This window comes from Eubalaena glacialis, chromosome 1 (genome assembly GCF_028564815.1).
Source record: "Eubalaena glacialis isolate mEubGla1 chromosome 1, mEubGla1.1.hap2.+ XY, whole genome shotgun sequence".
In the NCBI taxonomy this organism is placed as follows: Eukaryota; Metazoa; Chordata; class Mammalia; order Artiodactyla; family Balaenidae; genus Eubalaena; species Eubalaena glacialis.
The window spans coordinates 151,151,400-151,165,075 of NC_083716.1; the positions used below are offsets into that span (position 1 = coordinate 151,151,400).

General features: G+C 35.4%; 1 protein-coding gene across 1 annotated transcript in view; it reads right to left on the reverse strand.

Annotated features, from left to right (window-relative positions):
* Positions 1–13,676, reverse strand: part of LRP1B (LDL receptor related protein 1B) — a gene marked incomplete at its 5' end in the record, with an annotated part of 1,521,642 nt that overhangs the window by 821,761 nt on the left and 686,205 nt on the right. Inside the window, one exon of the mRNA XM_061199746.1 lies at positions 1,942–2,164. Within this exon, the coding sequence (XP_061055729.1) occupies positions 1,942–2,164 (223 nt within the window). The remainder of the gene's footprint in view (positions 1–1,941; positions 2,165–13,676) is intronic.

Sequence of the window (13,676 nt, forward strand, 5' to 3'; positions counted from 1 at the left end):
TATCTTTCTAGCTTACATGTCTCTTTATTACTATTCCTGATCCTCTCATAGGAGATGTTGAGTAAAAGAAGACTGGCTTTTCACGTTGTTTTTGGACGTATTTCATTTCTTCATGCCTAAGCTACAAATGGAAGTTAGGAATTAAGGGGGAGAATCATTCTATGTTAAAGCCCCAATAATCATTTTCAATGTTAGTGTTACTCTCCAGTAAGTGTTTGTAGGGGGAGGCATGTGTGTATTTACTAATAATATTTTCCACATAACTGACATCATATTCACTAAATATATCTATGACCCAATTTTGATTTGGGCAATACTTTTTTTTTTCTGTAAAAATTACAAGCAACCTGAAGTCTTCCATTAATTGCCATTTAATTTATGCATGCTTTGCTTAAAGTCTGGGGCCAGTCATCTGGAAGTGTGCGATTGCGGCCTAAACACATTGCTGTCTATGTAACTGCCAATCCAAGCCTCAGGAGAGAAAGTAAGCATGGCTACAGAGGGGGCAACTGGTGAGGGCAGAAAACATGTTCACACAATAGCCATCAAATTTTACTCACTGCCTCGCTGCTTTCCTTCAGAAGGGTTTGTTTACCATAAAGTACCTACATTGTTGCCTGGTCTGCTAACTACCCCCAACAGAGGTGGCAGGAGCTTGGTGTGGTGCATAGACCATTCTGCCTACAGGACAAATACAAAATTTTATCTTTTTTGGATTACGTAGTGGCAGACTAAGCATATGTTTAGGGAACCAGCAAAACACAGGCAATAGAAATGGGGGGAAAAAAGGATAATTAAAAACTTCAGATACTAAAAAACTTTTAAAAGTAGTCATGGGGAAGATCATTTGAATTCCTCATTCTTGTTTCAAGGTTTAAAATTTTAATTACATATATGTAAAAAGAAGGCCCATCATAATCATTTTAGAGACTAGGTCCTCTAAGGTCATAACTAGACTGCCAAGGAAATCAAAGTTTTAAGGACAGTCGAAGGTGAGAGAGAAATAAATGACCTCACCTCTAATATTGCACACTTTTTTTAAACCACCCAGATTAGTGCATTTTTTTATCTGCCAAGGAAGTGAAAACATTTCATTGTTAAAAGCTGATTATAAAGGCAAAGTAACTTTACAGGACAATTACAGAATATTTGTGCCTTGCACTGCAAAAGAAAACAGAGTCACTTATTTCAGCTCCACAGAATGAGAATCTCACATAAAATTAGTGAGATCAGTGAGGTAAAATTGAATTTAAAAAGTAAACTAGTGAATAAGGCTTATTTCCACTTAGAGAGCTTCTTCAGGTGTTTACTGAGTGTTATTTGCAAAAACTTGTAATTCAGCAAGGGGAAAACTATACAGATGGGAAAAATTTTGACCTCAGTGCTTTTCACAAAATTCTTATTTTAGGAAGTACCTGAATACATCAGAAGGCAAAATTTAATCCAACCTATTAAAATAATAATGATACTTTTGTAAGCCAGCATATGCATTGTTAGCAGAAAAAAAATATATATCTCCAATGCCACATGGGACAGATGATAGTTCAGTTTCTTACAAATGAACTACTTAAATTACTTTTTAGTAAGTAGGTCATATTTACTGTCCTACTCTAATGCTTTTCTTTCTTACTAGTGTAGCATTTTTGGTTTTGTTTGTTGTTTTTGATTTATTTCAGTTGGTTTTTGTTTTGTGTGCTTTTTTTCTTTTTTTAATAGAGGGAAAGAGGGGGAGAGAGCCCCCTCTCCCGCCCCATACTATGGAGTACACAGTACACTGTGAAAAGAACATTCTCCCATATAGCAAACACATCACAGTTTTTATGACCCACTGCAGCTTGACTTCATAAGAAATTTCCAACACTGCAATTTTCAGTCTTCTTCCTAGTATGATACGATCCATTTTATTACCTTAGCTGCATTTCCGAACCAAATTCTACTTACTTGTCTGCCTTGGATGATAGTATGTCTGTTTTTTCCTTGATAGTCCACTACTTCCACATAGTCCAAGGAAAGATCTACCCAGTAAACCAATTTGTTCACTAGGTCTAGTGCCAGTGCAGCTGGCTGCTCTGTCTTGGAATCAATTATCCTTGTTCTGTTCATCCCATCCATGTCACATCGCTCCACTTTGGCCACATTCCCATAGTCAGTAAAGAAAAGTTTTCTGTTGAAAGAAAACTAAATGTTAAAGTGGAGGGAGGGGGGGGGAAGCATATTCAATAGAACCATCTGTAAAAAACAGAACTTTTCCTTCTAATTTATTTCAGTGGTTACATCTGTTAGCTTCCCATAACCATTTCCATATAATATCACTCATAAACAGAGAAATCTGCTAATGAATATTGCAGGGCATGAGGGAGCAGGTTAACTAACAACTGTAAAATTTCCCCAAAATCAATGATTATGATGGGTTTATTTTTGTATTAGGGGAAATGTTTCTTTAAGCTTCATAGAGCCAATACACATATACCACAGGAGATGTGTATGGCCCATTTGGAATAAGCTTCAGAAATGAGCCAAGTCACCAGGCTAGGGCATGTGAGCTATCAGGCTTTATCTTCAACCTGCTTTTCAAATTGCCTGGTAATGCCTGTCTCCTATAAAAGCTATTATGTGGAGCTCAGTGAAGCTATGAGTGGTAGAGAATAGCAAACCTGGAATGGAATTAAGCAGATGGAAAAGCAAATGTGCTGTTTGTAGCAGTGGAAATAAAATATAAATAATTCCCCCCAAACCAATCCCAAATCCTCCCAAATATTCCCAGTTTATAAAATTTCATAAAGCAAATGCAGGCTGTTTCTTTTCATTTTCTCTTTATATAATTTTTGAAGAAAAGGCTGAAAAGCAATGTTGACTTCTGAGACAAGAAATCCTTCTATGAAGCACAAACAGCGTCTGTCTAAGGTTTAAATACCTCCAACGCTTCAGTGTCTAATATTTGATTAGTATTCACAGTGTTTAGTAAACACAAATCAATTTCAATTAACCTGACAATATTTTAACAAGATTACCTACTCATGAGAGTAAATTACATTTGTAAATGGAAGACCATCTTGCCTTGACTTAAATACAATCTCAAGAATAATCTGATTTCCAGTGACTGAGCAATATTAAGATTACCTAGAGTATAGAATATTTGACTTTACAAACTTGGTGAATTAGTTTTTAGTGACTTTTCTCAACATTGTTGCAACATCTAACAATATGGGGTATCTTTTAAGCTAAAGAGTATTTAAACTTTAGCTCTTTCTGCTGTGGGAGGTTTTGACTCATTTTTTTAACATTAATGCGTACTGGTTTGTGATAGTGTGAGCCAGATTTTATTATGAGTATATATTTCCCCAAATACTCTTGAAAGATCAATTTATCACAATAAGTTAAAATTATTTTCAAATGACATGTCATTCAGGTGAAGAGCTTTCTATTCCAGTGAAGAACAAATAAAAGGGCATATGATGCTATGTTTTACTGTCATGCTAAATGCTCTGACCTCTACTCTTGCACTAGCTCATTCTCTCTCTCTCTCTCATCTCTATCACTATCTCTTCCTGCTTCCATCTTTCATCTCCTCCTTCTTCACTTGTTAATCAGTTTGTTCACAGTTATCTCAAGTTACTGTTACAATTACCTAGTTTCCCTCTTCCTTACCGTAGAACACTGCCCACTATTCCTATTATAAGAAACTCTCTTCCTCACCTCATACCAAAATGCCTGTCCTTTCATAGTTTCCTTTTCTGACTGGTCCATTTCACAGAACTGAATAGATGCTGGTGTGCAGGTAGCTTAGCTTTGGGATAGAGAGTTAGAGGCTCTGGCCCACTGTGTATAGCATGTTATGTACAGACTACGTATAGTCACATGAAGCAGGTGGTTGCACTATCTGCATGGTGCTGAAGAGGAAACATGAGCCTGGAGATGGGAACTTATCTCAAGTCACATTGAGATGACTTAATTACACATGATTCTAAAAGGAAAAAAAAGAGAAGAGTGCCAAGCCAAGAACCTTGGAGGCGTGTTGTTGAAGAAAGATGACCAAATAAGATCCACGGTTATGGTCACAGAGATAACACAGACTCTTATCGAGGCCTAAGGGAGAAAAGTTCCATGATAAAGAATTGAACTGGCTGGCTGGGTCAATCACTTCCCAAAAATTTTTAAAAAAAGAATATAGATCGAGATGTCATTGAATTTGCTATTTGTTAAAACACTAGTAATTTTTGGTACTTCTCTTTGAAAAGTTTAGTTATGGAGGAAGCGTGAACCAGATGATAATGAAGGAGGTCAGGAAAATGTAAATAATTTGTGCAAGAAGATTTTCAGTGATACTGACCAGTATTGCAGGAATGATTCAAGTGATTCTCATATTTATTCCAGGTCATAATAAAACTGGTTGAGGTAATCTCCCCGTCTGAATAAACTTAAGCCAAAATACGAAAAAAAAGTATAAATACATGATTCACCAAAATTTTGCTATTGTAATGGAAGTGTAAAATCAAGAGAACAGGAGGACTTTGGGTATGTGAAATGGCATTGAGCTAGAAGAAACAGTAAAGAATTGGTCATTGTACTTCCAGCACGTAGCAGAATAACTAGTGCTGAGTGGGGATGTAAAAGGTGGTCTTTACATCAAATTTAACTTCCCCAGATTTCAGAATACTGACTATGTTGAGCTCTGTTCACTTGTAATTGAAATGCAAGAAATGGAAGTATTCTCCAGGATAATAACACTAAGACCATAAATCTGCAAGCAATAAATACCCAGAGTCACATGATTCTGACTGTGATTATGATTATGTCACCTGACTATGATGGTCATTATGACTGTAGATGTTTCTTTGCTTGTTTTAGTACTGTTTAATTTTAGTTTAAAATTATCTACTATTATTACAGACAAAAGCTTTATTCTCAGGGCATTCTTTAATTGAGGTATGACTATTATAATTATAAACAAAAGCTAAAGTTTTAATTATCTAAAACCTAACTAAATTTCATTTGTGATATAAATGTAGCTGGGTTGAAAAAACGCACTCTTTTCTTTCTTATAAAATATTTGTCCAAATTTTAGAAAAAGGAAATAGTGCTCTGTGAACCCCATTGTCTCACTGACCTTAATAATTACCTATGAGATAGAAGGGTCAGATTATTTCTATTTTACACATGAAACTGGCTCAAAGTCCACTTGGATAGCCACTGTCAGAGCCATAACACAAATGTTTGTCACGCCTTTTGTTTTTAACTCACTAGTTTGAAATAATTTCAAACCTACAGAAAAGTTGTAAGAATTATAGAATGAATGTCTATACCCTTCACCTAGATTCACCATTTGTTCACCTTTTTTCCTCTGGCTATTTCTAGTACTCTCTGAACAATTTGATAGTAAATTGCAGACATGACGATTCTCTTCATCTAAAATTTCAGCCTGCATCTCCTGAGTACCAGGACATTCGCCTGCATAACCACAGTACATCTATCAAAATTAATACGTTTAACACTGATACAATGCATAGCTTTTATTCAGATTTTGCCTGTTGACCAACAATGTTTTATATATTAAAAATTCCTTTTATTCCTCTAATTTAGAATCCAATCAGCATCATATATTGCACTTAACTGTCTTTTCTCTCTAGAGTCCTTTAATTTTGAATAGTTCCTCAGCCTTCCTTTGTTCATGATGTTACCATTTCTAATGTGTAAATGTGAGTTGTGCTGAAGAATATCCCTATCTTGAGTTTGACTGATTTTTCTCATAATTCGATTATGTTATGCTTTTTGAACTGAAATGTAATAGTTTTGTACTTTATTGTTTCTGCCTCTGGGCTTAGAAACCAACAGGTAAGCCTATGCTCTATTCCATAAATTCCCTAAAAAGAAGCAAAGATGGTGGTTTGAAATCTCATTTATTCCATCTTATTCAGTGTTTCTGAACATTTAACTCTCTTAATTTCCAGGGTTCTCAGTCACACTTTCAGCATCTCCTCCCACCAGAAACCGAGTATCTTTTGCTGCTTCTAGTACAGCCAAGACCCCAGTGTAGCAATCCGTGTGTCCAACTCATGGTGATTGGTGGAGACCATTCCCAAATCTGTCCTATGCTCCATCCCCTCAGATTTGCAATACTGACATTTCTTCTTTCCCTGTTCTTTCCTGCGATATCAATTATTTTTTATTCTCCAGAATAAAGAAGAAATTAAATTGAGATCGCTATTCTCTTGTTCTTCACTTATTCTTTAAATGTCATTCTATTCAATTCCCACTAACAAAAAAATTAAAATTAAAATAAAACAACATCCCAACTACTGTCTCTAAGATACGTTTAACTATTAGTTCATAAAGGACAGGAACATTTCTTTCAAACTTTTAATTATTCACCCAGTTCATTCATTATAATTTGGCAGCTGTAGTAAATAGGAGTTTGTCATTTTGGCTTCCTTATCTCATCTAATATGGGAAACTGATTTTATCTGACATCTTTGTTGATTACATGACTAGTCTTATTTTACTACAGATATATAAGTTTTTTTATACAATTGGGGATAGCAAGAAACTTTGAGTATTGTTGGTAAACTTGACTGACATAAATCAAAAGTCAACAAGGGAGCACTCACCGACAGTGACAGAGCACTGTGCTTACAGAGTTACGGCCCTAATCGTCCCTATGCTTTAAAGCAAAGCAGTTGTTACACATACTGATGTCTTAAAACATGTACTTTTTTTCTTTAGCTGATAAAAATAAGACTTACTTGTCCCAGTGATATCTGTTTTAAATGATTCTTCCCTACTTTTGTACTTTGTCCAAAAGGACAAAGGTGAATTTAAACAGATCTGAGTCCTATCCACATCCTTTAACTGCATAGTCAAACCTGGTTTTGTGTCATCATTCTTACCCCTAACATTTTGATTATGGCTTAATGATGGAATTTAGAAATTTTCAGAGTCCTCACAATGAAATTATCTATCATTCATTTTAACTGCTGAAAAATGAAGTTACACAACAAGATTTTGGTTAAGAAATAAATGAGAGGGGAGTGAGATGTAAAACTAGAGGGCCACATATTGCTAAATTAAAAAAAAAAAATCATTGTTCTGATTAGGGCCTAGCAAACCCTCCATGTTTATTAAACATGTGTTAAATTAGAGAATTTCATATCTTTATATTTCAGGAAAATGATATCTTTCTTAGCAAGGATTACATTAGTAACTTCATTTTTCAGTCTTGTTTTAAAAATAACTGTGTAATCCAAATAACATCAATAGTATTACAACTTTATTTTTTCTTCCATTGTATATACAAAAATTGAGCAAGAAAGTGATTTTCTACATTATACGGAGTAATTAAAGTATACTCAGAACTAAAGTAGAAATATTAAATATTTAGCATCGTAATTCTAAAATGCAATTGTGAATATTAAAGGGTAATGAGTCTTTGGAGTTAGCAGTTTAAATTCAATTTCTATCAGCTCCTGCTGCTTAAGGGATGTGGAAGATAAACAAACTATTTTCTCTGTCTAGCCAAGACTGTTCAAGACAGTTATTTATTGATTTTTCCTTGATTGGGGTTTTTGCTTTCATTGTTTGAAAAATCATTCTTGAACTTGCTTTTCAGTTCATACATAAACACACAGAAATTAAACTTGACATACAGACTCCTTCTCTCAGCTGGCTACTCTATATTCTGGAAACATTCCCACTAATAATCCCGCCAGAAGTGTTACTGTATTAGATATGTCAGTCAACATTCTTATTTACCTAAACCTGTCCCACTCAGTTAGTGTTCCTGAGAGGGGCAGCCCTATGTGCCAGTATTATCCCTCCCCTGGTTACCGATACTGAGGCCAAGGGGGGATGTGTGATGGAAACTGCAACCAAATCATAGGCTGAGCTGAATCACTAAGACCCTTTCTCTCACTAATCCAAACCAAACAGTGTGGAGCTCACCTAGTGGGCAGCTGTGCTAACATGGGTGGGGAGGGGTTGGGGGCGTTGAGAGAGGAGGAATACCAGAGCCTGTGTAAAGAAGTAGGGGAGTCATGAGATAGAGATGGGATGGCAGGAGCCATGTGATGCTCGGGCAAGGAGTTCTCTAGGACCCAGGAGTCCTGGGTCCTTTGTTATGTAAACCCATGGGAGTCTCCATATCCTCTTGGGAGATCCGTATACAGCTGAGCTGGCTTCAGTGGGTTTCTGAACTTGGAAACTAACGTGCCAGGAGTAAAACACTACGTTGTTTAATGTTCTATTTGAAAATTCAGATAACTCTTGCATTGAAGATTTTGAACAATCAAAAATCATACTGCCTTAGGAAATAGATACTGAAATGCTAACTCTATATAAAGCAATCATTTTATAATGTTCACATGTAATCCTCATATAACCCCAACTTGGCATAAATATATAAATATAAAATAAATATACAAATAGAAAGCATCTGAAACTTTTTTCTGCCGTCTCCCATGAAAACACAGAGAAGAAGGATGTTAATAATGGACAATAATTTTTTAAAACCATCTTCCTTCATTTTTTAAAAACTTAATATATTATTCAAGACATAGATATCCAACTGTCCTTCCTAAATTCAATCTGGCTAAACTCTCTCATAAATTCAAATACAGCCTCTCTCAATCCCCATCTTACCCCAACACTGCCTCTAACTCATCTTTTTATTATTTTAAACAAATTTGTCTCTTAGGCTCTTCTTTCCATTTGTTTTTCATTTTCCATATTCTGAGAGCTAGGAGTTAACTCAGCAAGTAATAAACCCGCCACTGTAAAAAGGAAGTGATAAAAAAAAGTGGAGAAACAGAAAGATTTGCATATTATTGTATTATGATTTCTTTTTATCTTCATCACATAGATATTTCATCAGTGTTTAACATAGATTGGGACACAGTGGGATTAATACCTAATCCTCTTTCCCTGGATTGACATTGCCTGACACTTGGTTTATGTTCACTCATTCATGCCTACCAGCCATGGCTACACTTAAATTGCAACTACCGTCTAACCACCTAAAAGATAATGACATACTTGGCCTAACATTTCGACTCTCAGGCAGCCATTATTCTCAGGCTGTAACTGAAACCTTATAGACCCATCGATATCTAAAACAAAATTTTTCAATATTCTCACCCTTATTTACACAGGTCTCTGCTCAAAGTGTAGCCTAACCTCTGTCCACTGATACAAACTCCTCTCTTCCTACCCAAATCCTTCTGATCTGCCCTCTGAATCTCCTCCTCTAAGATCACAAACTCCTCAATATCCTAAGACTATACTTTGAATGTTCATTCCACCTTTTTGCCTTTACTGAAACTTAGTGAAACTTAGCATCTCTTGAGGTCATCCTTTCCCAGCAGTCACTGAAAATGTGGGCTTCTTACAAGAACCTCAGGAGTAGATATAAAACCAGTGCCTTCTCCAATACTAATTCCAGAATATTACTCTCTTCTTATCTTGCACCATCTCCTTTTTTGAGGGTCTCACAAATAGGCTGTATCCATCCTCAAGGTGGATTATGTATTATAAAACCCTCTATAGCTGCTGATAACAGTCGAAATAAAACCTCATATTCTTAACACTGCCCACAACAGTTGCATGTTCTAGTCTCTGCCTATCTCTCCAGCTTCATCTAGTAATATATATCCCCGCTTCTAATACCTTGGCCATCTAGCAGTATCCTTCTATAAAATTCTAATACCTTGATCATCTTTCAGTGCCTTAAACAATCCATAGATTTTCTTCCTCTCTCCACTTCACATATTCTGTCTCCAAGTCTGGAAATTAATTTCTACCATGCTATTCTGATCTTGGCTTTAGTTTTCAAGTTAAATGTCAATTTCTATGAAAGACATTTCCTGCTTTTCCAATATCAATTAGGTCTGCCTGATAGAATCTCATGGCATTCTGTATTGTTTATCACACCCTTCTTTATTTAATTGCATAAAACAGATACACACATACACATACAATGATAAGGTTAAGATCTGTTTACTAAGTAGACTACAATCTCCAAGAAGACAAAGGCCATATCTGCTTTATTCAGCATTGTATGCTCACAACTTAACTATGTATCTGCCCATACTAAGTTTCTCTATCTATATATCTACTTATATCTGTATAAGCTCTGGACTGGCTTCCTTATATTGGAAAATAAAATCTAAAACTCAGACTTAAAATTATGTTTAAGGGGCAAAAAATATGGATAAGGCCATTCTAGCATATGAAAATAAGTTGGTTTTCCACATTATCCAGTGTAGCTCACTGTAATTCTCTGGGCCCAAATCATTAGCTAATAATAAATTATGGCTTTGCCTCAGTTTGATTGCATTGACCTCTTTTGCACATAATTCCCTTTGGAGAACCTGTAGGGAGTAGTGATATTAGTTCATGATAAGATTTAGTATTCCTGTGTCTGGCCAATTTTCATTTTTAATGGCATCCCCTCAATATTAAATTCTACCTACCTATAGATACCAGATTATAACAGCATTTGGATGTATTCCTAAGGGGGTTAGACCATCTACTCCCAGAATGTAGCAAAAGTTTTGTTTCTTTCCTTAAAGTAAGATATTTATATAATCAACAGGAATTTTAAGAATGTAATGATGTTCCCCATGAGGAAGATGGACTGAGCATGTTGGATGGATTAGATAAGGAGATACCAGTTTGGTAGGTATGCATTAGCACAGGGGTAAATGGAAAAGAGGAGAGAGATTCAAGATATATTTTGGGGTCTGTGTCAACAGGACTTGATAGTTAGTTAATTGGGTGAAAATAGGATGATTAGAGAGCAGCGTTCTAGTACTATAATAACTTTCATAAAATAAATTTATGGAATATATTGAGCCTCCAGATTTTTCTCAGGAAGTCTGCCTGTCTGTAAGATCTCAAGGTGTCATTCCATTTAATACGAAGAATGCATTTTACAGTTTGGGCGCATTACTTTTCATGACCAAGGGCAATGCTATCTTAGGACTCCTTCAGGGGTCAGGATGTAGGATGTCAGTACTCAAAAGCTCATGCTCAATATACTTGATTCATGTGGAACAGTAGAATATTTGCAGCAATATATTCGATATATACTTTGAAATATGCAGAGATGTATAACCTAATTTCTGCACTTAAGGAAGTCCTATTGGTTTATAAAGGCATTTTTCTGAGCTGAAATAACACAGATGGCTGTCTCAGAGGCAGCTAAGGTAAGTATCCATGAAGTTGTGGACTGCTGAATGAAACTGGTTCACTGCTATGCTAATTACCAGTTAGTTGAACTGTCAATTTCTATTTTAAATTCTTACTAAATGGAGGAAAAAATAGCATGGTGAAAATGAAACTTTAACTACGGCATAGTTTTTTTAATATATTATTTATTGTTTATACTTGTGTGCCCATCTCGGTTTGCTGTTGGAATAAAATGTAAATAATATTGCAGTGATGATAAAATCATATGGTTACATAGATAAAACCACACTGTAGAAAATAAAGATTTCTCTGATGTTCACTTCCCTAGCTGCGAAGAGCAGATATACTTGGACAAATAAGGCAAACCTCCTATAAAGCAATAACTTCTTCATAAGTGACATTATTCAAATTTCTTGATTTAGTTTTAAGTAGAAAGGCAGGATCAAGGGCAGGCTAAGCGTGGCTAAGACTGCAGAGACCAAAGGAAGCTGATGAAGGGAAACAACTGTCCTTGCTCAGTTGGCAAAACAGGTATTTTAATAATTGATAGATGCTGTTAGACCAGGGTTTCTTGACCAGGGTGACCTTTAGGGGTTCCATCAACAACCAGCTTTGTAGGCTGTACAAACTGACAAGTATGCCAGCAAATATGTATTCTTATAGGTGTATTTTTTGGACAAAGGGTTAATACTCAAAAAGGTAAATATCCATGTTCTAAAACAGTGATCCTCAAACTTTATTGTGTGCAATAATCATCTGGAGAGTTTGCTGAAATCTCCTATTTCCACAATCACTGTGGTGGGTATTTGGGGAGTATCTAACAAAATTAAATATGCATTTAAAATCTCTTTCATCCAGCAATATTTGTTCCAGAAATTCATCTTGAAGATGCATCTTCACAAGTAAGAGACAAGACATGTACTGTTATTCACTATGACATGATTAATAACGGCAAAATATTGAAATATATTTTTTATCCAGTTCTCCCTTCCCCTCTCTATTCATCATTTCTTCCTAGAAATACTAATTTAGCACCTACTGAGCTCAAGGTTCTGGGAATACAACAGGGAATTCTAAGGTATCTAACCTCTACTTCTAGAGGGAATAAGGAGCAAGATCACTGAAGATAAATGTGCTTTACAACTTCTGAATACTCAGAGATGGTTGGGTTGGGTAACTCTGCAGATTGTTAATTGATAGAAGCAGTATCTTCTACCAAACTCTTGTTAGTGTCATAGTCAAAGAATTAAAAATAGTCTATTCAATCACGGTGATCTTTTCCCAATTTTAGTAATTTCTAACTTGGAGGCCAATTAGTTTTTCAAAGAGAACAGATTGTTTAAATCTTGTATTAGAATTTTTCCTAGAAAAGTCTTGGATTATTGTTTGCTGCTCATCCTTCATGACATTTTTCTTCTAAATCAGTGTCTATAATATTCACCTTTCCAGGTCAATTTAGTAAGCTATAGTCTCCAGTTTTTCAGTCAAACACCAACCTAGGTGTTACTGTGAAGGTGTTCTGTATATGTGGTTAACATCTAGAATCATCTGACTTTAAGTAAAGATGATCCTCGATAATCTGGATGGGGTTGATTTAATCCGTCAAAAAGTTTAAAAGCCGAACCAAGGTTTCCCTGAAGAAGAAATTCCAAATGTGGACTGCAGCAACAGCTCTTGTTCAAAACTTCCAGCCTGCCTTCCCGACTGCCCGCCCTAAGCATTTTCATCTAACTAGCTAGCTCCCGCAACTGCATAAACCAATTCCTTACAAGAAAACTATACATATTTATTAATCCTACTAGTTGTATTTTTTTTTTTCTGGTGGAACTCTGACTGATACAGTGCCTAAAAATTATTTAGGAGAATACCTCTCCATTAAGTAAGAATTTAAAATAGAAGTTGACAGTTCAGCTAACTGGTAATTAGCATAGCAGTGAACCAGATTTGTTCAGCAAACCAAAAGGAGAAAACAGAGGTCCTGAGGACATATTCTGGATCCCTAAATCCAGCCATGCCGAAGTCAGCACTGTTTGTTTTATTCAGGAATCTGAGCCATTAAATTTCTCCTTTTTGCTTAAGCTGATTTGAATGGAGTTTTCTAACATATATAACTGAAAAATTTTTATATGATAAATATTCATGGTTAAGGCAAATGGTAACTGAAATACCTATCACCACTACAGGAGAAATAGAAGTCAAATGTTCTACTGACAACAAAGGCATTGTGAAATTATTACTTAGGAAAGTTAGCAATTTAAAAGACAAATATGACTACTATAAAATAATTTTGTTTGATTTAAATAAAAGGAAAACTTATTTGAGTAATCAATGATTTTTATCAATACTCAGAAAATTCAGAAGTTTAAGATTACAATATCTGCAATTCCAATAAATGTTCCCGAACTTTCTTTTGTTTTGCCACAGGGAACAGCACAAGTAAAGTAAGTTCATATCCCATTATGAATAAAAGCAATGAGCCATTAGAAATATATGTAATC